Below are 24,552 nucleotides of genomic sequence, written 5' to 3'. Positions count from 1 at the left end.
TGTAGCACCTCGTGGTTCTATTGGGTTTTTCTAAAGCCAATTAGGCACTTTGCTGGGTTTCCTTCCGAAGCTTGGATTCCCTCCGGTAATGAACACCGCAATAATGAGAGAACTTTACCCACTTTATGATGCTCGAGTTTCTCTCCAGTGTGGATTGCTTATCTTTTTGCACAAATGTACAACACAGTACATGATCAACACAATTCAAGCGATGTTTAACTAGTTCTGATAACGAGCCTTTACAGAGAAATTACCCAATTACACTTTCCATAATGCCCTACGACTGCTTTAGTTATGATCCCTGAACTTGGGACTACATAAATGCAACACTAAAGTTGACAGCTAAGACGATGTAAAGCTCCATTATTGTCCAGTTCATCCTTGACAAAAGCAGAATTTCTTCCCCAGTATAGTATAATGATCAAAGCTTGCAAAGAAATTGTTCAGTGTTATTCCAACACGATTGAGAAAAAAACCATCCGCTGGAGAAGAAAGCATGAGAAGATTCTAATATACATCCCCCTCATCAAGCATGAACTGATACAAAATTCATACAGGACAAAGTAACAGGATAATAGACAACAAAACCAGATTGGAAGATGATGGACACACATTTCACCACCCGTTTCATTCAATATTATCCAGCCAATACCAATTATAGCTCAGGCCAAAATAGCATCGTAATGATTAATTCTAATGAAAGTAACCAAGAACTTGACCACCTACATTCCGCTTAATGGCCTCCTCATGATCCAAAACGCCTTCAGGGGTTGTAATCACAACATAGCCCCACTGCACAGAGAAAGGCAAAACAACATTTATGATCCTTTTGCTTTTCTTTCAGATCATAAGGAAAAATAAATCGCATCTCAGACAAACTACATTCTTCATATTGAAGCCCCCATCAATTACAAACAACTACTCAGAACACTAAACGTTACATAAAGCTGGAAGCGCCAACCAACCTGATGTGTTGGAAGAGTTTTCAATCTGTATTTTTCAATGTCCACTGCCTTGATATCTTGTCGGTATGTAAGGGCTCTGCAATCCTTAATCCTGCCTTGAAGTTGAACTGTTATACCCCCCACTCTTTGCGGATCAAAGACTTCGAAGTCCTTGATATAGCCTATCACAAATTACTTCACGTGTCTTATATTGAAAATCATAAGGTGAATGGAAGACGCTATAATCTTAAAACTTCTAACTTAGAATTTAGAAACTCAATGGTCTTTAATCTTAAAAAAAAAAAAAAAAAGAGTTCAAAATGCGGCAACATATTATCAGCTCCATCGTCTCCAAGACTAAACTCCTAAAGCCATAGAAAACCCCCGCAATTGAACATTAACATCAAACAAAAGCACGAAAGACAACAGCCCACAAAAATTCTGAACGCATTAGTTATATTAGTTGGTGTAAGTTAACTTAGTTTGTTGTACATATTCAGTCGGATTACACCAACTAATATAACTAATAGAACGCACAGAGGTCAAAAGGGTTTTACAGATTGACTATAATTATAAACGACAAAGCCCAAAAGAAATAATTGTCGTGAAATGAGAATTACAGGATGAAAAACTACATTCTTAGTAGCACATCACAGACAACCCGATATTTTATCGTTAAATCGGAAAAGAAAAATATAGTCAGTTAGCATAGCTTACCTTAATCGCCAATAAATATTTAGGAATTCAACTTTGGGCATCAAGCACACAAAGCAATGAACGAGAAAGAAGATTTCCATTCCTTCGCTAATTGCAGGGTAAAATACAAGAAATTTATAGGAAAAGATTTCATTTTTTCTTTTAGATAAAAAAGACCGGCTGAACTAGATAATTTATGTTTTTTTTTTTTGGTTATAAAGAGAATCTAATCCCTTAAATCGAACCCATGGTATGTCATTAAAACTTTACCTCGGTCTTTCATGATCCTGAGAAAGGAGGATATGACAGCGGAGATGGGCTTCAACTCCACAATAGCTTTCCCCCTCCTTTCTGCATTCACCATAGTTCTCAGTGCATCATTCAGAATTCTCCTCCCCATCCCTAATCCTCTCTCTCCCTCTCGCGTATTCCGCCTAGGCAAGCACACTGTCCAGTGCTGATGACGGTTCGAAGATCGGCCCGCCAGTAAACAAGGGTTTAGCTATAGGGGTATTTTCGGTATTCGGACTATAGCTTAAAATATTAGGCCATTGGGCTTTTCTAAAATGAAGCCCAAGCCCCTTACGTTTTGGGTTGTCTGTTACCGTTGCTTCCAGAGAATCCGATTTTGTTTTTTCCGGCCCCTATTGTTTCAGACATCATGCATCTGGCTGATATGACACGCTGCTCAAAGTTTCAACTGAAAAAAAAAAAAAAAGGCGGAGAAAAAGAAAGATCGCACCGAAACAAAAAGCAGCGTGAGGGGTTAACGACCACAGTGGTGTTTCTTCAGGCTGAGGTGAATGGATTTGCTTCCGGCAGAGACGAGGCCGATCTCTAAGAAGCAAGGATTTCGGTCGCTGAAGCTGGTGAATGTGGACCTGGAACAGGTTCTTGCCGAGCAACCTGTTGGCGTGGACTATGGCAGACTTGAGAATGGACTACACTACTATGTTCGATGCAATTCCAAGCCTCGAATGAGAGCTGCACTGGCACTTGCAGTCAAAGCTGGGTGAATTCCTTTTTTCCGCTATCTATTTCGTTAATCCAATGCTAATAACTAGTCGGTGCTTGTATTTAAAAATTCTTTTGGATGCTATTTGATCCACCCTAGAAATCCTGGATTATTTTGCTGTTTGGGGATTTTTAAATATATTTATGTGCGGCAACAGAAGCTTTGGTGTTGAACGCCATAACATGGCTATATGGTAAACTCGAAAAATCTTTGAATTTCAGGAAAACCTGGAGGTCCGATGTATTCTGGTTGGGAATAGGACAGTATTTCTTTTAATGTTTTGATGAATGTGGATGGAAATAGGAATGATGGAGTAAAGACTTTATAATATTGACATAAAGGAAATGAATTATATTCGCGCATTGGCCATGACGGAAAGCATTTGCTTTATATGTGAATTCCTCCAAACTATGAAATTATTTAAATATAATTGATTGCCATTTTATATCATTCACTTATGATTCTTGCGTTTTATAATATTGACATAAACGAAATGAATTATATTCGCGCGTTGGCCATGACGGAAAGCATTTGCTTTAATTCCCATTATATTTGAGTTTGAAAATCTTCCGAACTATGAAATTACGAAAATATAACTGATTACCATTTTATGTCATTCACTGATGATTCTTGCTAGTGAGTTGGCTATATTTCCGTGAGAGGGTAGGGCTTCTAACTGTAAAAGTCATAATCAATAATAATAGGCTTTTAAATACATCTCACAAAAGACTTCGGCAATTGGACAAAACGAATATACACTTATTCAACTTTTATACGTCTGTATGTACCACTTGAACTTTCAAAATTGAAAATCAGCCCCTTATTAAAACCTCACTGCTACTCGTGAATTCTTTGGACATTGAAATTGATATTATATTCCGCTTTTTTATAAACTCTAACTTGTGAATTCTTCTAACATCTGAATTGTTCTGGTGAATTAATCATCTTCATGGTGCACTATTTAGTCATTTGAATTATTGAATAAACTTTAGAAATTCATGGCAGATCAGTTCTGGAAGAAGAAGATGAACGTGGTGTTGCTCACATTGTTGAGCATCTTGCATTCAGTGCTACAAAGAGATATACAAATCATGACATCGTTAAATTTCTTGAAAGTATTGGGGCAGAGTTTGGTGCTTGTCAAAACGCTGTAACATCTTCTGATGACACAGTTTATGAGCTGTTTGTTCCAGTTGACAAGCCTGAACTATTATCTCAAGCCATTTCAGTTTTGGCAGAATTCAGTTCAGAGGTATTGACAAAGCAGAATTATAACATTGCTGGAAGGAATTGGTTCTCTATTGAGTATATAACTGCATTGTTCTGTTCAGATTCGAGTTTCAAAAGATGACTTAGAGAAAGAAAGAGGAGCAGTGATGGAAGAATACAGGGGCAACAGGAATGCGGCAGGAAGGCTGCAGGATGCACATTGGAGCTTGTTGATGGAAGGTTCAAAGGTAATTGTATCAGATACAAGCAATTTCACAATTTCTTACATGTAACAATAATTTATTAGTTATTGCTGCTTGGGAATAATCTTTTTTGATATGATTCTTGATCTTAAAGATCTGGTACTTAATTTCTTTTATTTTAGACATATTTGTTAGCTGGAATTGGTAGCCTTTTCTTCTCAATTTTAGTAGGAACATCTATTTTAAGACAAGCCTTTGTCATTTTTATGATATCCAAGGAAGCTTTTTAGTGCTGAAATGATTTTTTAGATAAGTGATCATTGTAAAAAATCTATATATCTAATAAATTTATAGGTCACGTTGTTTACAAGCCATGAACAGTGTGACTTGCTATCAATTTCATGTCATTGAATAGAAGGCTTAATGGGTTGCAGTATGCTGAAAGGCTACCAATTGGGCTAGAGAAAGTAATCCGGACAGTTTCTCCTGAAATGGTGAAGCACTTTTACAAGAAATGGTACCATTTATGCAATATGGCGGTGATAGCTGTTGGAGATTTCTCTGATACGCAGGTTATATTGTACTTTATCTTTTTGTGTTCATCACAGAGACCTGGAAGCATTTTCAGGTCAAGATTTCTGAATGCTCTCCTTTCTCTATCTCAGGATGTAATTGAGTTGATAAAGACTCATTTTGGTCAGAAAATTCCAGCGCCTGATCCTCCGTGCATACCAAAATTTCCAGTTCCATCACATGAGGAGCCACGGTATTCCTGTTTTGTTGAATCTGAAGCTGCTGGGGTAAGTAAATGATGAAGAATTATCTCTTTCTCAAGTTTTCAGGGCAACTTTTATTGACCTACTCTGCATGGAAGAATAACACATTACTCTGGATTTGACCAATGACAGTCTGCAGTGATGATTAGCTATAAGTTGCCAGCAGATGAGCTGAAAACAGTAAAAGACTACAGAAATTTACTTGCAGAATCCATGTTCCTGTATGCTTTAAATCAGAGATTCTTTAAAATATCTCGTAGAAAAGATCCACCCTATTTCTCATGCTCAGCTGCTGCCGATGTTTTAGTTCGCCCACTAAAGGCCTATATAATGACTTCATCATGTAAAGAAAAAGGAACCGTTGGTGCCCTAGAGTCAATGCTAACAGAGGTGATTTTAATCTAGCCAAATTTGAGCTGCAGTTTGTTTAATATCTCCATTTCCATTCTTTCTGTGCTTATTTTAACAATTTATAACAACTATCTAACAGCTTGTGAGGGTACGACTTCATGGCTTTTCTGAGCGTGAAATATCTATTGTTCGTGCACTACTTATGTCAGAGATTGAATCTGCTTATTTGGAGCGAGATCAAATTCAATCAACCAGCTTAAGAGATGAATATTTACAGGTAAATTGCTATTCTATATTTCATATGATTGTATGATGGATATTGACCAAAAAACTGTGATTACATTAGGGAATAATTCTTCATTTTTGCAGCATTTTCTTCACAATGAACCTATTGTTGGGATCGATTATGAGGCTCAACTCCAAAAGACTCTTCTACCACGTGAGTTAACAAGTCATTAGTCTTGTGCTTGTATCTTCTGGTATCAAATTTTTAGAAAAATATATTCTGACTGGCTTTATGGTTAAGTTGATACAAGTTTTCTGTATCATTAGAAATATCAGCATTAGAGGTCTCTAAATATTCAGAGAAGTTAAGGACATCATGTGGTTGTGTCATAAAGACCATTGAGCCCCAAGCATTTGCTGTAGCTGATGATCTGAAAAATGTTGTGAAGAAAGTCAATCTTCTTGAGGAAGAGGGTCGAATCTCTCCTTGGGATGATGAACACATTCCAGAAGAAATTGTTACTACAAAGCCAGATATGGGGTGAGATGAAGCCTCTTTCTTTTTGTATGTCATAATTTGTTGATGATTCTTCAATGTCCAATCCAAAACATAAATCAGTTGAGTGCAGTTATGTATTCATATATCCATGTAATGGTGATGCAGTCTAGTCTTGTTTTCGTATGTGATTTTACTTGTACTTTTATTGACTCACAGAAGATAGTTCTTGTTCGAGAAGCATTAAAACGTAATGCAATCAAGTTTTCCTCTTTATTAGATTTTGAAATTTTACCACTTATGGGAATTGTTATTGATCTGGTTTAACTATACTATTTTCTTCAGGTTAAGTTTGATAGTTTCAGATTTCCAAGCGTTATTATATTCTTGCTGTATTCTTTATCGTTGGATTTAAATGTACGATCTTAACTACACTACTTTTTGGTTATTGATTTATTTCCCCTTTTTATTAGGAGTATTGTACAGCAATTTGAATATTCAAATATTGGAGCTACTGAACTAGTTCTGTCAAATGGCATGCGAGTCTGCTACAAGGGCACAGACTTTCTTGATGACCAGGTTCCAGTTTTTACAGGCATTACTTGTTGAAGTCTTTACTTGTTTCTCAAACGGAGATTGTATTGAGGTGTTCCTAATAAAACTTATGGAACTTTGTTGTTTCAATTTGATTACATTAGTGACAATAGGAGTGGAACTTCATCAAATTATAGGACATGATCCCTTGGGAAAATTAAGTTTGGCTATTTCAAGAACATAGAGAATAGAGAAGTGAGGATGTATGTTGGAAGGTAGAAGTGACTTTGTGAGCATGAGGAAGTCATTTAAATGCTCTTATAAGGAGTAGCCAGGAGATCTAGATTTTGAATATGCATAATTATCACCAGCAAGGATGGAATTTTTGTTACAGTATCAGCAAAAATAAATAATGAAGCTGTAACCCTGAACAAAACTTGAAGCTGTTGCTTTAACTTTCAAACTACATGGCCAATTGACACAACTATTGGAAGTACTCCCTCTAGACTATAATATAAGTTATTTTCTACAAGCTTTGTCTGGTCTAAAATATAAGGTACTGGGTAGGTGTTGTACATTTTTTTTCCAATTACACCCTTATTTTATTGAGTAATTAATGAGTGTGTTTTGAATAAGCCAAATGTTATATTTATTACACTAAAAGGCATGATTGGAAAGATGTGGAAATTTTTAGAAATCAAGATTCTAACCAACTTCTTTTGAGAAATGTAAATTAGTTAACAATGACTTATATTATGGTCCAAGCAAAGTGTAGGATTTTGTTACATCTGGTAATGAGGAAATCCAAAATTTATATTCTTAAGGTGGCCAGATCTGATTCCAAATATTTAGAGGCTACTTTTTGAATTAGTTTGACCTTGGTGGACTAGAAAACAAAGAATTGGCTTTTCACATCTGCACATTGTGGAAGAAATTTCTAGTTAATTAGTATTAGGCACTGGAATGTGAATTTGATATCACTATAATGAGTTTGATAAGCTCTGGAATAACAGTTTGCTGTTTCAGGAATGTGTCAATTTCAAGATAGAGATATGGTTTTCCTCCCAACTTTAGTGCTTTGGCTATTTGTTATATGTTGTGCATAGGGGTAGACAATCTTCTTGCCATGAAAAGTTATGGAAGTTACATTGGAGCTACTTTCATATTCTTGGTCAGCTGCATTTGCTGCTAGCTGGGTTCAGATTTGAATTCTGTGTTGTTAACAACTGGATATTGATTCTAACACATTCATGCAATTATTATTAGGTGTCAGTGAACACTCAGTTTCACTGTTTTGGTGTTTCAATATTAGAGCTGATTCAAATATAATAATTATTTTGGCACTGAGCACGAATTAGTGTGTTTGTCTGTCTCAATCTAAGCTTTGTCTCAACAGGTTATCTTCACAGGGTTCTCATATGGGGGATTGTCCGAACTCCCAGAGAGTGAGTATTTCTCTTGTTCAATGGGACCAACCATTGCTGGAGAAATTGGAGTATTTGGTTATAGACCATCTGTACTAATGGACATGCTTGCGGGCAAGAGAGCTGAAGTTGGGACAAAAGTTGGAGCATACATGAGAACATTTTCTGGTGACTGTTCACCTTCAGACCTTGAAACTGCTTTGCAGGTATATTTAAATAAATTGCAAACTTATTTCACTTGTTTGATCACAACTAAGAGTTAACGTAGTTGTTCATTACCAAGTGAAAGCTTGATATAGTATGGTCACACTCCCTTCGGTCCTTATTGTAGAACATTTTTAACCTGTTTCATGCATCTTAAGAAAATTCATTTTTTTCTCTTAATATCATTAAAAATGAAATATACTTCCATTTTTACCCTTTACATTAAATAATGACATACAACTCATGGCCAGGCTTTAAATGCCTTCTCGTAAACAACACATAATTCAGCCCACGTGAATCAAGAAAAGGTAAGATTGGAAAAAGAAAAGTTTAAATATTACAAGGTGTCCTATGTGTTGGACTGGGAATTGCCACTAGAAGGTGTCGTACATTTAGGACCAGAGGGAGTAAATAATTAGTGATAGTTACAGAAAGAGTGTAAAATCAGTTTGAACTTTAAACATTGAGATATTCTTAGTATCCTGATGTATGCTCGCTAACTGGTATATAACACATGCAGTGGATTCTTGATTATTCAAATATATATTGTGATTGCAGCTCTGCAATAAGTATATTGCTCCTGTTTGGTTGCTGCTAACCCATACAATTTGTCAAAAGATTGCAATTTATCTTTCTGTGCGCTTTCTCATTGTTTTCTTTATTTGGACAGCTTGTCTATCAGTTGTTTACTACAAATTTAACACCAGGGGAAGAAGATGTCAAAATAGTTATGCAGATGGCTGAGGAAGCAGTCCGTGCTCAAGATAGGGATCCATATACTGCTTTTACAAATCGTGTGAAGGAGCTAAACTATGGGAACTCTTATTTTTTCAGAGTACGTGCAACTATTTTGTGATTCCTTTGAAATTTATAGACTGACTAGACCATTCCTGACTTCTGAGTCATTTTTTTTTGTTTTGCAGCCTATTAGAAAAAGTGATCTGCAAAAGGTTGATCCACTTAAAGCCTGTGAATACTTCAGCAATTGTTTCAAAGACCCATCAACTTTTACGGTTGTGATTGTTGGGAATATTGTTCCTTCTATTGCGGTGCCATTAATATTGCAATATCTAGTGAGTTGAATCCATCTACCAAAAGCCTAATAACATTGAATTGATTAGATATCAATTGGTTTCATCGATGCTTCATGCAGGGTGGAATTCCAAAGCCTTCTGAACCTATCATGCACTTTAACCGTGACGACCTGAAAGGATTGCCTTTTACTTTTCCGACAACTGTATCTAGGTACATATATGCATCTCAGTCACAAACATGTGTCATCATAATAATCATAGTGCAATTTTGTGCATACAAGAAAGGGTGTAAATTCACCAGGTTTGTGATTTTTTTTTCCTGGATTCAATAGAAAACAGAGGTGTTCTTTTTCGTATTTCTAATGGAAGAGATTGAATACTGTCATTTCTCTATCACCTTTTCATGGCATTCTAGAGATTAAGTAATGCATTTTGCTGATCAAAACATACTTTCTGCTTGTAGACAAGAGGTTCGGAGCCCCATGGTAGAAGCCCAATGTTTGGTACAGCTATGCTTTCCTGTGGAGCTGAAGAATGGAACCATGGTGTTTGGTCTTTTTCTTTAACTCACTTTCTCTGGCTGATCTAGTGCAACTATCTGAGCTTTGTATAATTTATATTATATGCACCACCAATTTTACTCCTTTGTGGATTTTGGGAATGATATGTCAGGTAGAAGAGATTCACTTTGTTGGGTTCTTGAGCAAGCTTCTTGAAACAAAAATGACACAAGTTCTTCGTTTCGAGCTTGGGCAGGTACATGGTGTTATCAGTTACAGCATATTCCTTCAGTTGTCTAATGTGGAATGCTGAACGTTATAATTTAATTTGTCTACTAGATTTACTCCGTTGGTGTTTCAATATTCCTGGGTGGTAATAAACCCTCAAGAACATGTGATGTTCGTGGTGACATTAGCATAAATTTCTCCTGTGATCCAGGAATATCTTCAAAGCTGGCAAGTCTTCTGTAGCTATAGAATTAATGAAGTTTCATTGTAGTCAGTGAAGATTACTATATTCTGTCATACTGTTGACAGGTAGATCTTGCCTTGAATGAAATATTGCGTCTCCAAGAAGAAGGACCTTCTGATCAAGATGTTTCAACCATCCTTGAAATTGAGCAAAGAGCCCATGAGAATGGACTGCAGGTTAATTACATCTTCAACTTTTGGTTATAAGTTTAATGGACATTTTTCGGCTGCCAACACAAAATAATACATGCAAACAGACATATAGATTTCTTACACCCACCATCTCAGCCATGATAAAAGTCAAAAGTTCCTTATTTTAAGATTTGTGGGTGGGAGAGGCTGAAATGTAATTACCCTCCTCATGTCTGTTTCTTTTTTATGCTTTTTCAGGAAAATTACTACTGGCTGGACAGGATTTTGCGTAGCTATCAGTCAAGAGTTTATTCTGGTGATGTTGGCAAGTCTTTTGAGGTTGGTGGCTGTTGCTCTGTTTTGTTGTTTGTGATTTCCAAATACGTGGAGCTGCCATCCGCCCTATTTGCGTTATAGATTTCCTTTACATAAAAGGTTATAGTTTCATAGCGGTTGCTTTATGGCCAGGATAGAACTATTGATTTGATGTTTCATTTCAGTATGTATGTTTCCAAAAACAATGCTTCAACCTGCTTTTAATTTTCCATATTTAACTCAATTTTTTTTAAATTTTCAAAACTCAAATACACCACGCCTAAATAAGGTGAGTTTGCCAACAAAAAAAAAATGGAGGCTTGTGTAAGATTCAAAAGAAGTCTGTATGGGCATTGTATGGGTTTCAAAAAGAGTTTAGTTTCATGTAATATCTACAATATTCGAGGATAGTCAGGCATCGTACTCCCCTTTCCTGTCGCAATGAGATAATAACTGTTAACAGATCATCATTTTTTCCCTCACGTTAATCTTCACTAATGAGTTTACGGAGATTTGCAGTTGCTGGCTTCTACTTCTTAAGGATTCTGTGGTTAACTTTGTGGTGTAGCAAATAATGCTGACGACTTAGGTTATAGTTGGTTTTGTTACTCGATTTTGTATGAAATGAAAAGTAGTTAAATTTGCAATCATCCCTGCTGCAGATTCAAGATGAAGGGCGGTCCGTAGTTAGAGCATCTCTAACACCATCAACGGCACAGGTGGCACTACAAAGAATACTGCCTTTTCCTTGCAAAAAACAGTACACCGTTGTGATTCTAATGCCCAAAACATCTCCATTGAAATTACTGAAATCAGCATTCGGATCTACTCAAACTAGCTATAGCAGGGATGCGAAGGTCAGTTGTCTGTAGGCCTCATTTAGCGTTTTGTAGTGGTGGAATTCCCGATTTTATAAATTGTTATAATTAGCTGCATCGTGACTCCAAGTTCTTAATTTTGTGGCAGATTTTAGCTGGAATTGCTGGCCTTGTAGTTTTGGCACTCAGTTTGTGGAGATATTCTCGGAGTAGCCTGAAATCGTAGACCTTACGCAACAGAGCAACAAATTTTTGAAGCTAATGAAAACAACTTAAAGGTGATTCTTCGATTCCTGACCAAACGTACGTAAAATTGTAGAAGTCGATTCTATTGTAGATCCAATCAGTGCTTGTTTCGCCTCTTTAAGGTGAATGGGAGAGGCATCCAAGTAATCGTGAACCATGTGCATAGTCATCGTTGTTCAGAAAATCAATTCTGGTAGATTGGCCGGCCTTTTTCTTCTTTTCTTTCTATAACATTGGGAATGGCAGATATAAAAGTTTGTTCTAGTATTGGAACACATATTCGACTAAATGCTTAGTTTGCCTCATCTCGAAATGCTTACACTATGGTTGGTTGGAAGGGAGGGATTTTAATGAAGAGGAGAGAAAGGAGGCGGAGGGAGAGGAAGGAATCCCTCCCAATCCTCCCAAAGGGGAGGGGAGGAAATTGCCCTCCTTTTGGCCAAACAAGAAAAAATTTCATTAAAATTTCTCCTTCCCCCCAACCGAACTGGGGTTAAAGATTTATTTGCCAAGACTTGGTTTTGCCTTTGCTTTCAAATCTAGGTTACATGCTATATACAAATATATTGGTTTGTGATCAAGTCTAACATCTAATCTTAACTAGAGTGATAATCTTTGTAGAAACCTATTGTCATTTGTTTTATGAGTTATAAAAACTTGAGGTAATTCATCTCAACTTGCTCTACTTAATTTGTTTATTCTAAGAAAGGGCAGTGGGGAGAATATATGCACTAGACCCACGGAACTAGATTCACGTTGATAATAAATTATTTGTGTCAGCCATACACAATGCTTAGGTTAAACATATAAAAGGAAGCTGACATGGGCAATTAACCACGAGTAACTTCCCCTCATTGGATTGCTGGGAAATGGGAATACTCGCATTCCCATAATATGGTTGCATTCAAGCGTGGGGTTCTTTCAATGATATTGATGAGGTCAAAATTCCTCAATTATCCATCCCAACTATTATTGACAGTTGATTTCTCATAATTTATAAAATATTTTTTAACAAACTCATGCAGACCAACATAATTTATTAAATATATTTTATAATGTTAATTTTTTTTTTTTGAAAATGAAAGTATAAATTTGCATAAATACTTTTAATTTAATATTTAATTTGTAAAAAGAATATTAAAGAGAGATAATATGATATGAAGGATAATATTAAAAAAAATCATTAATAAAATTTTTATCCAATGTCTTATATTTTAGAATGTTAAATATTTCATAAAAATGTCTTATATGAGATGGGTAGTATTTGATTTCATCTTCAATTATTTTTTTCAAATTTATGCAAGTCGTGTGTTTTTAATTTTTTTACTAAATTATGGGTAGTGTATATTTCGTCTCATCAAAGAGTTGTACTATTTACGTCATCTCAACGCAATCAATATTTTAGACGAGAAATAGATTGTGAATTTATTGTTAGATAGTAAATGCAACGAATCTGATGTTAAATTTCGATACGGAAGTATGATTTTATATTCATTATAAAGTAAAATATTAGTGTTGGGATGAATGCAGCTTATTGAAAAAATAAATAAATAAATAAATAAGCTAACGTGTATGTGTGAAAGTTTACAGAAAAAAAAAAAAACAATACTTTCACATAAGAAATCCTGGAATGAAGATTTTGGGCCAGTAGAAAATACATAAACACTAATGGCAGGAGATTCTAATGGTATGGCACATGTTCTCCTTAAATACAGTCTTTGGCTCAAAATTTATAAATGAATAAAATAGCCGTTGAAAAAAAAATAACACTTATAGGCCGTTTGAATTTCATTTGAATATAATTAATTAATATAATTAATTTTAATTATAATTAATTATATTAGAATGTAATTTGTTTAGATATTATTTTTTAAACTTAGTTTTAACAGAGTTAAAGATGTTTTGATGATTTAGTCAAAATTAATTTTAGCTATATAAATTATCAAAAATATCCTAGTCTTTTAAGTTATAACATGAAAAATTTGTGCCTTTATTGTACTTATTTCTTATGTCATTTTTTGTAGTTTTTCCTATTTTTCTTTTTTCATTATTTTTATCCTCCTTGCATGAAATAGAGTATCGGTTTATCTAATTTCCTTCCATCTCTTCACGGACATGACATCCTCTAATTGCTCACCGCTGATCCATGTCTCTGGACCTCGTTGCCGGCAAGTTCATGACTGTTTGACAAGAACACAGGCACTCCATTCTCCTCTATCTTGGCAGTCCTTCACTCTTCTTTTCTGCTTCGTGTGTCTGAAGACTTAAAAGAGAGGTAGAGCTTTGTCTCTTCTTTTTTATGTTTTGAATCTGTGAGTGGTCTTCAACTCCTTCAGATAGTATTGTGTAATGGAAGGGAGTGGTCTTCAATGGTAGATCTAAGAATGGAAGCACAGACACAACACAAGAAGGCACAAGATGGGAAGATAGGGGAGACCTAAAACAAGAATATGAGAGAGGGTAATATTGGTTTTAACATTTTTGACAAATTTATTGTTCTTCTAATATAATAATTGATTCAGAAAAGCTCCCATGGCTAGCTTAATTAAAAACACGATTCCTTCCCAAATAATCGATTAATGACAAATTGTGATGTTTGGCTAATTTTTTTTTTTTTTAAGCATGGTTTGCTTCCAAATAATCGATTATTTGGGCAAACCAAACAGGCAGCAACATTGTTCAAATCAACTTAAAATAAATTAATATATGACTTCTAAAAACTAATTGGCACACAGTATGGTTTGAAAAACACCATTTTAACCTATCCATATAAACAAGAAGCAAGATCCTAATATAAAACTGATGGTAGAATCGTAGAAGGAATGGGAAATAAGACTCCCAACACAAAGTGCTTCTATTTATCATAGGAAAAATTATGTACAGGTCTCATGATCTCATGGAAGTAACTTACTTAAAAATAAGACTCACAAAATTTAAACACTATAGCCAAGTCCTTCCCTTAAAATCTGAGTATAATTTAAAATTGAGTTGAAAAGACACTATTATCCTTTAAATATACACAGTAGACTAAAAGCATATTTATGATTCACTTATAATTGTAACTTCATGATTTATGAATAGAACTTTTTAATTCACAAATTCTATTCATGTTTTATAAATAGTAGATTCAAACTATATTTGCCATCCACTTATAACTACAACTTCACAATTTATGAGCAGAACTTCTCAATTCACAAGTCTTTTTTTTGTGTTTTATAAATGATAGACTAAACTTATATTTATCATTTATTTACAACTGTAACTTCATAATTTACAAGTAGAACTTATTAATTCACAAGTCCTATATGTTTTATGTTTTATGGTCGGTAGACTAAAATTATATTTACCATCCACTTACAATTATAAATTCACAAGTTATGAGTAGAACTTTCTAACTCACAAATCTTATTTCATATTTTATAATCATTTGAATTTCTTAATTCATTTACAGATATTCAAGTTTTATTGCAAACTGTCGTGTCTCTTTTTCACTATGCTACCTAGAAACTTTTATAAAAATTCTAAATAATGGGTAATGAAAATTGCTTCAAATAATGAAAATTTGAATTGAATAATTAAATCTTATAGGTTGGTTCAAATAAAGCTGGCAGGTAAAGCAAGTATAAGAATGAGAAGTAACATTGATCACAATTGATTGTGATGATAATAATAAAAGATCATGGATTTTTCCTTAACATACAATTCTAAGAAGGGAGCGAGCAATATGAATAGGGTAAGCAATATGTGAATTGATGAAGGAGAAGAATGTACACAATAGAGCAATGCAGAGTGAACGATCATGTGGTGGGCTGATAAAGAGAGCAAGCTTACTATTTAATTTAGGTAGACAGGCATATTTGTCACTGTAACCTAATAGGTAAAGGTAATATTATTTTTTCATCTCAACTTTAAATTATACTCATTTAAAAATACCTGCTTGTAGTTTTTGAATTTCATGGGGCCTAATTTTAAATAAGTTATTTTCATGAGACTTGTATGTAATCTTCTCTTTATTGTAATAACATGAAATGTAGTCGAGCTAAATTTACAATTTACAATAAAGCTAATATAATATGTTCTATTTTATTTAATCTAAAAATAGTTGAAAATAAATGGGGTTCAATCCACATGAAAATTAGTTTAGAAATAAAATTTAGATGTATAGTGTAGGGGAAAAATAATTGAAGACACAGCTAGATTATACTTTTAATGTCCAAAATTTTATATCAACTATGAGAAAAATATTATTAAAAATTACTTTCAGGATTAATTCAAACACTTGGAACTTCCAAGAGGATATGATATTTTTTTATGAATAGAGGAAAAGATATTGTATATACTAACTAATTAATTAAGATTGATTTAATTGGCAAGGATTTGACTTTTAATGCATAACATCATGTGATCAACTTTCATTGTTAATATGATAATTTTATTGATGATCAATTTATAAATACTTCTATAAACATCTTTTAAGTTTGGAGACATATTTTGATTCTAGTTATTTCGAAAACCAACTCACATAAATTTTTGCTTATATAAAAAAATATTGTATAAACTTAATTCATATTTAATATTATTGGGCTCCAAAAGAAGAAAGTTTTTTTTTCCGTGGTCTAGTTAATTGATTTACTTTTTGCATCATCCATGACAGTTCATCATTCAATGGATTACTGAGGGGCTAAAAGGCCCATATATTCATCCACCGGCCCAGAGAAACGTGACTGGCTTTGCTGGCGGGCCATTAGGGTTTATGCGTTCTATTTGAATGCTTCTCTCCCTCCTCTGCGTCCTCCTTGGTAGATCGTGCTTGAGTGTAGAAGGTCGAAACCCTTCCTGAGGTTTTCCTCCCTCTGTTCTGTAACTTTTGTGTTCTTTTCGCTGTTGATATTTCTAGAAACATGTGATATTGTTGTTTCGGATCTATACATTTTTTTTATTCAGGTTTACGTATTTGAATCTTGGTTAAGACAGATAAAGCTCATAGAAGTTTAATCTGATTTGACGAATTCCCCTTCCTCTCATAAGTTTGTTTCTTGGGTGGATATAGTTGTAACTTGTGGATGAACTTCATAGGTAATAGGTCCTTGTGAAGGGTGAGAGCAATGGTGGAGAAGACGAAGGGCAGGAAGGAGGAGGTGGTTACCCGAGAGTACACCATCAACCTCCACAAGCGCTTGCATGGCTGGTAATATTTCCAACACGTCTTCCCCTCTTTTTAATTGGCTTTTGCGGCTCTCTTGTATTTTATGTTTCCAGCGGTTTCGGTTTCTTGTTGTGAGGTTGTTGCGTGGTATCAGCAGTTATGACATCCGGCCATATACTGATCACCGTGTGTCAATAACTGTTGGGGACTGCAGGTGAAGCGGGGTTATTTGGCATATTTATATCCAGATAGCAAGAGTTCCTATTTCATACTCTTCATTTTTGGCATTCTCAAGATTATATCATTGTGTCTTTGGTTAAATTATTCTAGTTCAAACGAAGCTGCAAAGGAATTTTAATATAAGAATTAGGAACTCATCTGCTTCTCATAACAATGAGCGAAATATCAGCAAATATTAGCTTAAATCAACATTGAAGCAGAATGTTGATTTATCCTGCAAAATTATTTGATTTTAATTTTCTGTTCAGTCCCTTTGTGCCTGGTTTGCCTTCTAATGCTCATTGAATGCCCTGTTTTCTTGAAGATTAGTTTTTTACGTTGGGGGCTATGTTTGGCTTTAAAGTTTACTTGAATGTGGCGATTGTGCAAAAGGAAACAGTTTGTTTAACTAATTGAAAGCTATTTTGGAGGCTAAATAAAATTGCGCTTTGAGGTCTGGGTTTGTCAATCAATGAGCGAAGTGCGTCTGTTTGTCACTCACATGTATCGAGAGCGGATAATTTAACCAAAATGTCGGCAATTTTATGCAATTTGGAAGTTTTGGTATAAAATGGCATGTGCATTGAGAAACCACTTGAGATTGCCAGTAATAACTGTGCATCTGAAAAATTCTTACTCATCGTGTGTTCTGTTATTGTAAACTCTAAACAGCACATTTAAGAAGAAAGCTCCTAAAGCAATCAAGGAGATAAGGAAGTTTGCCCAAAAAGCTATGGGGACCAATGATGTGAGAGTGGATGTAAAGCTGAACAAGTACGTCTGGAGCCAGGGAATCCGGAGTGTCCCAAGAAGGATTAGGGTACGTGTTGCTCGCAAGAGGAATGATGATGAGGATGCAAAGGAAGAGCTTTATTCCCTGGTTACTGTAGTTGATACCACCCGAGAAGAGCTCAAAGGGTTGGGCACCAAGGTGATTGAAGATGAGGATTGATTTATCAAGCTTTTTGTTCGAGTATTAAAACAAATCGTAGTTTTTGGACATTGGACGTTTATTTATTGATAAGGTAATTATTTGTTGGTTATAGTTAATGCGGTTTTTCCATTCTCTTTTTCGTTGGAACATCTCATTTGGTCTTCCTATTTTAGATTGCCCATTACTTGTCAGGTGTTTTCGTGAGATGTTTAATGATTACTCCAGAGTTTGAAAATGAACTCTAGTGCGCTATTTGATTAGCTTGTTCTCTTTCCGGTCGCAAAAATAAATGCAAGCTCGAGTCAAAATATATACGGGGAAGATAGATGGATAAAATTTAAGGCTATTTGCCATTTGGTATTCGCAAGCATTGTACACGTTATTTTTGTTTTTATATTTTGGGAATGAAAAACATTATCGAATACTGAAACAGTACCAGAGGAATTGCAAGCCTAAAAGCAAAACACAAAGGCAAACTTTCAGGAAATTAAACATGTCAAAGAGGTGCTTGTTCGAGCACCGCTTTTGAAAATTAAACTTGTCAATGAGGCTATTGTTAGGAAATTTATCGAAGCTTGGGGTGGGGCTAACGATTAATGCTTTGTGTAAAAAAGATCAAACCTTGTTATTGGATAAGAAAGTGTCAAATCCTCTGTTTAGTAGTAAACTGTTGGCCAAAAATCTATCTTCCTTTCAGCTATCTTTGTTAGCCAAATGAAATAAAAACCCTTCTATCTTGATCTTGATCGTTGAAACTTGAAATTCCCCTAGTTTATCTAGCTGACAATGAAAATGACCATCTCCCTAGTAAGTTGCGTTTATCATAGGAAAAAAGTTATTTTCAACGTAGTATGAACCTTGGTTTCTCTTTACAAAGTCGTATGAACTTTAATAGTATAGATTGATTTATATTTTTAGAAGTTATCAAATTTCAATCATTAAATAAATTTAATCAGACAACCTCTCCTACAGTGGCCCATCCTCTTATCAAAGAGAACCCTCTTACGAAAAAATGCATATAGATAGCTTTTCAAGCAATAAAAGTCAATTCATTACAGTTTAAAAAAGGGCATTTTCATTGTAATTTTTTGTACTTTCTTATTGAGGATAATCAAGATGTCGGGAAGTGTCAGTGAATATTCCCTGATATTAAATGACCCAAGTTTGCTTGTTCAGGCTTTTATTTATCGAGATTCTTTGAGTAACAAAGGAAATATATGAGATAATGGAGCGAGGCGATCACCCCGAGTTCAAAGACTCAATACAGACTCACTAAGGTTGGCCAAGCCCAGTTATAAGGAGAAAAATTCTGCGTAAATCAAGCCCATAACATTACTCAACAAAAATGAGTGGTAAATGGGGGAGATACGTTTCTGAATTTAAAATGAAATGTTCATTTGCCGTGCTAACTGCTAGGGCTTCTCTTACACGCTTTTCTTTTTCAGATTTGCCCGACAATTTGATTTTCCAAAATCTATTATACCAGTAGTTAGCTAGCTTAAATAATAAATATACCTGTCTGCTTCATCTCTTTAATTAATATTCCAAGAGAAGGAAAACACAGGCCTCCTAAATCAGACCAGCAAGAGCAATTCTACGGTTCATCTGCTCAGCCGCTCAGCAGGTTCTCTCAATTTCACCCAACTATAGGGTGGGCACCGTGCATTGCACGGCATTTCATATAGCATGTCAACAAATTAGTTTCAATAGATTCTCATTTTGTAGTCTGAGGGCACATACATTCAAGCATTGCTAATTGTTTCATGAAAATAATTTCATGGAGACTGGGGACAGCTATAACTATAATGATAAATGCATCAGGACACCAGCCACGCAACTGAAAGATCAAGACATAGATAGAGTAGTTCGGATACATAAAATAAAACAGTTTCAGATACAGTATCCGAATTGTTGCCACGTCACCAAAACAATCCGAATTGGTGCTACCTCACCGAAACAATGCTCTCTTGGCCTTTTCCAAATTCCACATTTACCTGGAAAGGGGAAGCAAATGGTGACCCAATAAATTGGTCCTTGACCATGTGACAGTTCCTATCTGCATTCAATGATTCTTTGGCACTACCGAGGAAGTAGAAAACAAAAATGGAGTCGTCAGAAAATCAATGCAAGAACTTATGTTAGCTCCATCTAACGGCTGACATCACCAGGAGGCTCAGTCCATACTCCATATGATCCTTTGGAAGACCTTCATAATGTTCTTTAAATTCCAAACTGTTTCTCATATCCCATACTTTTCATCAAGTAGACAGAATAGGAATTCTAGCTTGCTTTGTAGACATAAATGTATCTCCAGAGCCTTTTCACCTCTTCCGATGATTCAGTTAGTAAATGATCCACATAGAGACAGATTGCCGCTCCACTGCAGTAGAGTCGAAGCAATTTATACATGTGCTTAGCCAGTTCATATAATGATATAAAACACATAATGCAGTTAGTGTCACGACATATACCCAAGAGGACCAAACGGCAGCCAGATTACATCCCACCGGAACTTTGGCAATCTACCAAAAATAATCAAATATTAATATTGAAATCATGCAAACCTTAAAAAGGAAGTGAACATGCAGTGCACAATGTTTATCTGAGAAGCTACCTGAACATGAAGTATAACCAGAAAATTGCCAGAACAAGGCCAGTAAACCACGAGTACCAGATCCATTGTCTGTGATTCAATGACTCATGGAGCATCCCCTTGATTGCAAATGTGCAGGCTAGAACAGCAAACCAATCTGTAAAAGTTTTAGGATCAGTAAAATTCAGATATGTAAAGCCTAAGCCTCGTTAAGAGAATGGCACATCACATCCCACTCTCAGTTACAAATTGGTGCAAATGGATAAGGAGGGAAAGACACAGAAATTGAATACGCAGGGATTATGCATATATCGTTACATTGAGAATACCAAAAGATTTGACCATTGTGCTGCTCAAAATAAATGAATCACTTAAAAATTTCATGAATAATGCTAGATACAAGGAGAAATGAACCTGCTGATATAATCATCCAAGGGTAAACCTCTTCCATGAAGTAAGCATGGTATTTCTGTTCATCAAAGTACAACGAATGATAATGACATATTCAATATTCATGAAAGGCGACTGTTGAATGATAGTCCAACAAATAGTTCGCGTATCAATTTCATGGGATCCTATAAATAGCCAGAAAAAAACTTTGATCCTAAGAAGTTAGAAGAATGAGAAAAAGCAACAAAAGTTGTTCACATTGGTCAGAGTGTTTACATAAGCATTTGTCTTCTAGCCGCAAAGGAAGGTAGAAATGCTGCCCAGTTGTTTTAATCAAAATACAGAAGCAATTTAAATAGGTTATAATTTAACAGATGAAAAAGACTGAATATGATGGACCATACATACAGCATGGCCCACATGAGGAGAAAGATGACGTGTTTAAGGCCCAGGAGGGGTTAGGAGATGTGCCAAGCCTAAAGAGAGTTCAAGAGTTCAAGTCTAATATGCTTAAGGATCTATCGCAAAGCATAGGAGGCCAACTAGAGCCTGGACCAAAGCTATGAAAAAGGCCCTAACTTGTCTCATTAAACAAGTCTAAGAGCTTAAGCCCATGTTCTTTAATGAGTTTCGTACATCCAACAAGCTCAATAAAAAAGGTCCAAACTTGCTTAACATCTTAAAGATCTAAATCCATGAAGATGCAGGCCTAATTAGCGAAGACTCATGCCTATTTAATTCACCATGTGTTAAATATGCTTGTGAATTTGAATTATTTCCTACTTTAACTTAAGTTTGAATTTCAATACTGAATTATTTTTCATTTTCATTTCAGCTTTAACGCTTATTCCTTTTCATTATTGTGGCTTTCATTAGTTGATTTAACTTAGGAATTAAGAATTTAATTATTAGGAAAGTTTTTTAATTCTTCCATCTAGTCTTTGTTGCTAAATCATCAAGAATTAGGGAATTTTCCTAATTTGTCAAGAGTATTAAAACATAAAAGAAGTCCCACATCTAAAAAAAATTAAAAGATAAATCATAAGTTAGGAAGTATCCGACCAAATGACTTAAGCTATTTTGGTTGAGTATACTATATTTAAGCATACTTAACAAAAAGAAAATTTAATATGGCATCATAAACTATTTGATCGGGGATGAGAGAGAGAGAGAGAGAGGAAATGAAAGAATGAGAGATGGAAAAAGACAAGATTAAAAAAACGAAAAAAAGAAAGAGAGAAGGACAAGAAGAAGAAAAAGAAATTGAGTAGACCTGAAATCTCTAGGACTCAAAAAAAGTACATGCTCAGGCAAGAAAAAGAAGAAAATGTAAAAAAAAAGAGAGAGAAAAAAAAATAGTAAAAGGAATATTATAATATAAAAGAAGTCTTTCATTTAAATATTAGAAGATAAATCATAAATATATAAACTTTGAAAATATCTAACCAATCAGCTTAAGCTATTTTAGTTAAGTATATTATCCTTAAACATACTTAATATAAGATATCTAATAAAGAAGAGTCGCCACTTTTGTAGGGAGTCATCTAGGGTAAGGATTTCTAGAGTCTTCTATTCTCTTACCTATGAATAGGTCACCTTATGTTCTCTTCCAACAATTTTGTGGATGAAAATTTTTTCTTGAGTTTAGTAAAACTTTTTGTACGAGCTATGCTTGCTTGTGGGAATCCAAGGGTGAATATTAATGTAATCAAGTCTAATCAACTCTTGTAGTGTCTCAACGGCTAAGGCTCTGTTTGGTTCAAGAGGAGGGAGGGGAGGGGAGAGGAGGGGAGGGAGGGGAGGGGAGAGGAGGGGGGCTCCCCCCCAATTTGGCGGGGAGGTTTTGGAGGGGAGGGGAGAGGAAATTTTAAAAAATTTCCCTTCCCCTCCACCTAACCAAATAACGGGATGGGAGGGGAGGGGAGGGGCTCCCCTCCCCTTGTTTGGATGGGACAATGGGAGGGGAAAGGGGCCCCTTCCCCTCCTTCCCCAACCAAACAATACCTAAAGTTTCCAGAAACAGGTGTTCTAGTTAGCCTTTTTCTTGCTCCTTATATTTCTTTGTCATTTCGGTTATCTATACTTTCGTCCCTTATTAGATCTTCATCTCTACATTTCTCTAATTCATTTTATTTCTTATTTGTATTCTGAGTTTTGTCCCGAACTAGACGGATCTACAAGGGGCTAAGGGACCCCCCCCCCCCCAATGCATCATAAAGCCTTTGGTAAATATTACCTTTCTTATTTGCAAAATAGTCTAGATTAAATTCCCCCCCCCCTCTTCATTTTATTTTCAATTTGGCCCCCCCAACCATTAAGCTCTGGATCCGTCCCTGCGTATCAGAATACAACAACACAAAAGATTCAAGCTCTGACAGTACCATGAGAAATTGCAGAAAAGCCTGAATTCTGAGCTTCATATGTCCCAATGGGCATAGAAGAGACATACCAGTTCCCATGGTGATGAAGCCTGCTGAAAGATGGAGTACAAGAGAAAGAGGATGTAACAGCAGAGAAGAGCCGCAAACACCGGTCTACATGAAAATGAAATCTCTCAGGTGAGCTTAAATTCAAACTTCAATCAAGTTATATCAGGTTTTCAAAGACAGGAATGAACAGAAGACAGTATAATACATAAGGAAGTAAACCATACCCTCCATAGGCGACTCTGCCGAGCTTGACTCCTTTCAAGAGACCGAACCAACTCTTCTTGTTCTGTAATTAACATGATCATAGATAAAATAGCAGAATTTAATGGCCAAGCTTAATCATGCAACACAGATATTTATAAGAAAGAAAATTTTCCCGTCAAGTCAGGGGGAAAAAGACCTTCTTTAATCTTTGAAGAGCAGTGAGTGAAATCGCTCGGAAAGTTTCCAAAATCATCGAGCCCCAATCACGATACATATCCAATGAGAAGATAACTAATTATAACATGATCTTTTCAATCATTTGTCCAAGGAAGATTGCGCCCAACCCCCAAAATAAATCATGGAAGTTAAATTGCATAGGAGAAAAAATAGACTTGAGGGAGACCTTTTGTATCCATGGGAAGAGAGTCGTCAAAAGTTGGATCGTCGCGAGTAGGGAGAGAGAGTTTGTTGTGTTGAAAATTGTGCCAATTTCTTGCGAGCTTCTTCATCTCTGGACCCAACCTGACTTTGCGAACGCGAATCCGACCACCCTTGTCCTCTGCTTGGCACTTGAGAGAGTTGAAAGTTATTTCTTGGAAAATTTTGTACTGAACAGTGAGCCAAATTGATCTCCGGCAAAATGTGGAAGTTTTTCTCAGCCAAAACAAGTCTCTAAAAGTTTTTCTCAATTTTTAAGCTGGTCTTGTAAATTAACTGAGGGTGGGTTTTGGATTAAGATGGGATAAAAATGATTAGGGATAAATTGATTTATATGTGTAATTTTGGATGCAATTGATTATGTTGGGTGCTATAATTAAATTATAATTATAAGATTGATTGACGAAATTAATTTTGAATTTTCTTTAAAATATCTTAATATCTATATTACATGTTAAAGTGAATTATAAACTTCAAACCATGAATGAAATACTCAAATATTCTCTTTTATGTTAAAATTAATTACAAACTTAAAATAATAGTTATCTCATAAATTTTGGATCACAATGTTTAAATATATTTTCACAGTATGTTAGCCTTTAAAAT

The 24,552-nt window shown here is 35.2% G+C and overlaps 4 protein-coding genes across 8 annotated transcripts; 2 read left to right on the top strand and 2 right to left on the bottom strand.

Annotated features, from left to right (window-relative positions):
- Positions 1-381: 381 nt before the first annotated feature.
- LOC129312792 (40S ribosomal protein S15a-5-like) lies at positions 382-2,118 on the bottom strand. The gene is made up of 3 exons (XM_054955518.1): positions 1,911-2,118; positions 966-1,126; positions 382-792 (listed from the first exon to the last, which is right to left on the bottom strand). The coding sequence occupies exons 1-3, from the start codon at positions 2,038-2,040 to the stop codon at positions 694-696; spliced, it is 390 nt and encodes a 129-aa protein (XP_054811493.1). The 5' UTR covers positions 2,041-2,118; the 3' UTR covers positions 382-693.
- A 217-nt stretch (positions 2,119-2,335) lies between these two features.
- LOC129312776 (zinc protease PQQL-like) lies at positions 2,336-11,898 on the top strand. Of its 3 annotated transcripts, none has more exons than XM_054955498.1 (21): positions 2,336-2,652; positions 3,661-3,907; positions 3,987-4,112; positions 4,502-4,639; positions 4,733-4,867; positions 4,976-5,233; positions 5,334-5,471; positions 5,564-5,633; positions 5,747-5,960; positions 6,389-6,494; positions 7,846-8,079; positions 8,748-8,912; positions 9,001-9,150; positions 9,231-9,322; positions 9,575-9,656; positions 9,784-9,867; positions 9,951-10,071; positions 10,153-10,259; positions 10,473-10,553; positions 11,192-11,386; positions 11,496-11,898. In XM_054955498.1, exons 1-21 carry the CDS (start codon positions 2,444-2,446, stop codon positions 11,571-11,573), a joined length of 3,030 nt encoding a protein of 1,009 aa, XP_054811473.1. In that variant the 5' UTR covers positions 2,336-2,443; the 3' UTR covers positions 11,574-11,898. The 3 variants fall into 3 exon arrangements, with proteins under 3 accessions (XP_054811473.1, XP_054811464.1, XP_054811480.1); XM_054955489.1 differs by having other exon boundaries at positions 2,337-2,652; positions 9,951-10,067; positions 10,149-10,259; XM_054955505.1 differs by having other exon boundaries at positions 2,511-2,652; positions 3,666-3,907; positions 9,951-10,067; positions 10,149-10,259.
- A 4,401-nt stretch (positions 11,899-16,299) lies between these two features.
- On the top strand, positions 16,300-18,008 carry LOC129322668 (60S ribosomal protein L31). Of its 2 annotated transcripts, none has more exons than XM_054968994.1 (3): positions 16,300-16,434; positions 16,670-16,781; positions 17,631-18,008. In XM_054968994.1, exons 2-3 carry the CDS (start codon positions 16,699-16,701, stop codon positions 17,908-17,910), a joined length of 363 nt encoding a protein of 120 aa, XP_054824969.1. In that variant the 5' UTR covers positions 16,300-16,434; positions 16,670-16,698; the 3' UTR covers positions 17,911-18,008. The 2 variants fall into 2 exon arrangements, with proteins under 2 accessions (XP_054824969.1, XP_054824978.1); XM_054969003.1 differs by having other exon boundaries at positions 16,380-16,416.
- A 1,573-nt stretch (positions 18,009-19,581) lies between these two features.
- On the bottom strand, positions 19,582-24,124 carry LOC129292458 (uncharacterized). Of its 2 annotated transcripts, XM_054930018.1 has the most exons (7): positions 23,912-24,124; positions 23,705-23,799; positions 23,257-23,590; positions 20,900-20,954; positions 20,507-20,642; positions 20,364-20,414; positions 19,582-20,272 (listed from the first exon to the last, which is right to left on the bottom strand). In XM_054930018.1, the coding sequence occupies exons 3-7, from the start codon at positions 23,332-23,334 to the stop codon at positions 20,173-20,175; spliced, it is 420 nt and encodes a 139-aa protein (XP_054785993.1). In that variant the 5' UTR covers positions 23,335-23,590; positions 23,705-23,799; positions 23,912-24,124; the 3' UTR covers positions 19,582-20,172. The 2 variants fall into 2 exon arrangements, with proteins under 2 accessions (XP_054785993.1, XP_054785986.1); XM_054930011.1 differs by lacking the exon at positions 23,705-23,799.
- Between the last annotated feature and the right edge of the window lie 428 nt (positions 24,125-24,552).

Source organism: Prosopis cineraria, unplaced genomic scaffold, assembly GCF_029017545.1.
Source record: "Prosopis cineraria cultivar Desert tree isolate PC_DT_omini unplaced genomic scaffold, ASM2901754v1 PC1, whole genome shotgun sequence".
Classification (NCBI taxonomy): domain Eukaryota; kingdom Viridiplantae; phylum Streptophyta; class Magnoliopsida; order Fabales; family Fabaceae; genus Prosopis; species Prosopis cineraria.
Note: the sequence above shows the minus strand (reverse complement) of the source record. Positions and strands in the feature narration are given on the sequence as shown.

Coding starts and splice junctions, on each gene's coding strand:
- LOC129312792 (XM_054955518.1), bottom strand. CDS start 2,040: ATGGGGAGGAGAATTCTGAATGATGCACTGAGAACTATGGTGAATGCA. Junction 1,127..1,910: donor CAGGATCATGAAAGACCGAG/GTAAAGTTTTAA, acceptor AATTTGTGATAG/GCTATATCAAGGACTTCGAA. Junction 793..965: donor AAACTCTTCCAACACATCAG/GTTGGTTGGCGC, acceptor TTCTCTGTGCAG/TGGGGCTATGTTGTGATTAC.
- LOC129312776 (XM_054955498.1), top strand. CDS start 2,444: ATGGATTTGCTTCCGGCAGAGACGAGGCCGATCTCTAAGAAGCAAGGA. Junction 2,653..3,660: donor GCACTTGCAGTCAAAGCTGG/GTGAATTCCTTT, acceptor AATTCATGGCAG/ATCAGTTCTGGAAGAAGAAG. Junction 4,640..4,732: donor GAGATTTCTCTGATACGCAG/GTTATATTGTAC, acceptor TCTCTATCTCAG/GATGTAATTGAGTTGATAAA.
- LOC129322668 (XM_054968994.1), top strand. CDS start 16,699: ATGGTGGAGAAGACGAAGGGCAGGAAGGAGGAGGTGGTTACCCGAGAG. Junction 16,782..17,630: donor CACAAGCGCTTGCATGGCTG/GTAATATTTCCA, acceptor AACTCTAAACAG/CACATTTAAGAAGAAAGCTC.
- LOC129292458 (XM_054930018.1), bottom strand. CDS start 23,334: ATGGGAACTGGTATGTCTCTTCTATGCCCATTGGGACATATGAAGCTC. Junction 20,955..23,256: donor CTTTTCTGCAATTTCTCATG/GTACTGTCAGAG, acceptor TTTGATGAACAG/AAATACCATGCTTACTTCAT. Junction 20,643..20,899: donor TTGGATGATTATATCAGCAG/GTTCATTTCTCC, acceptor AAACTTTTACAG/ATTGGTTTGCTGTTCTAGCC.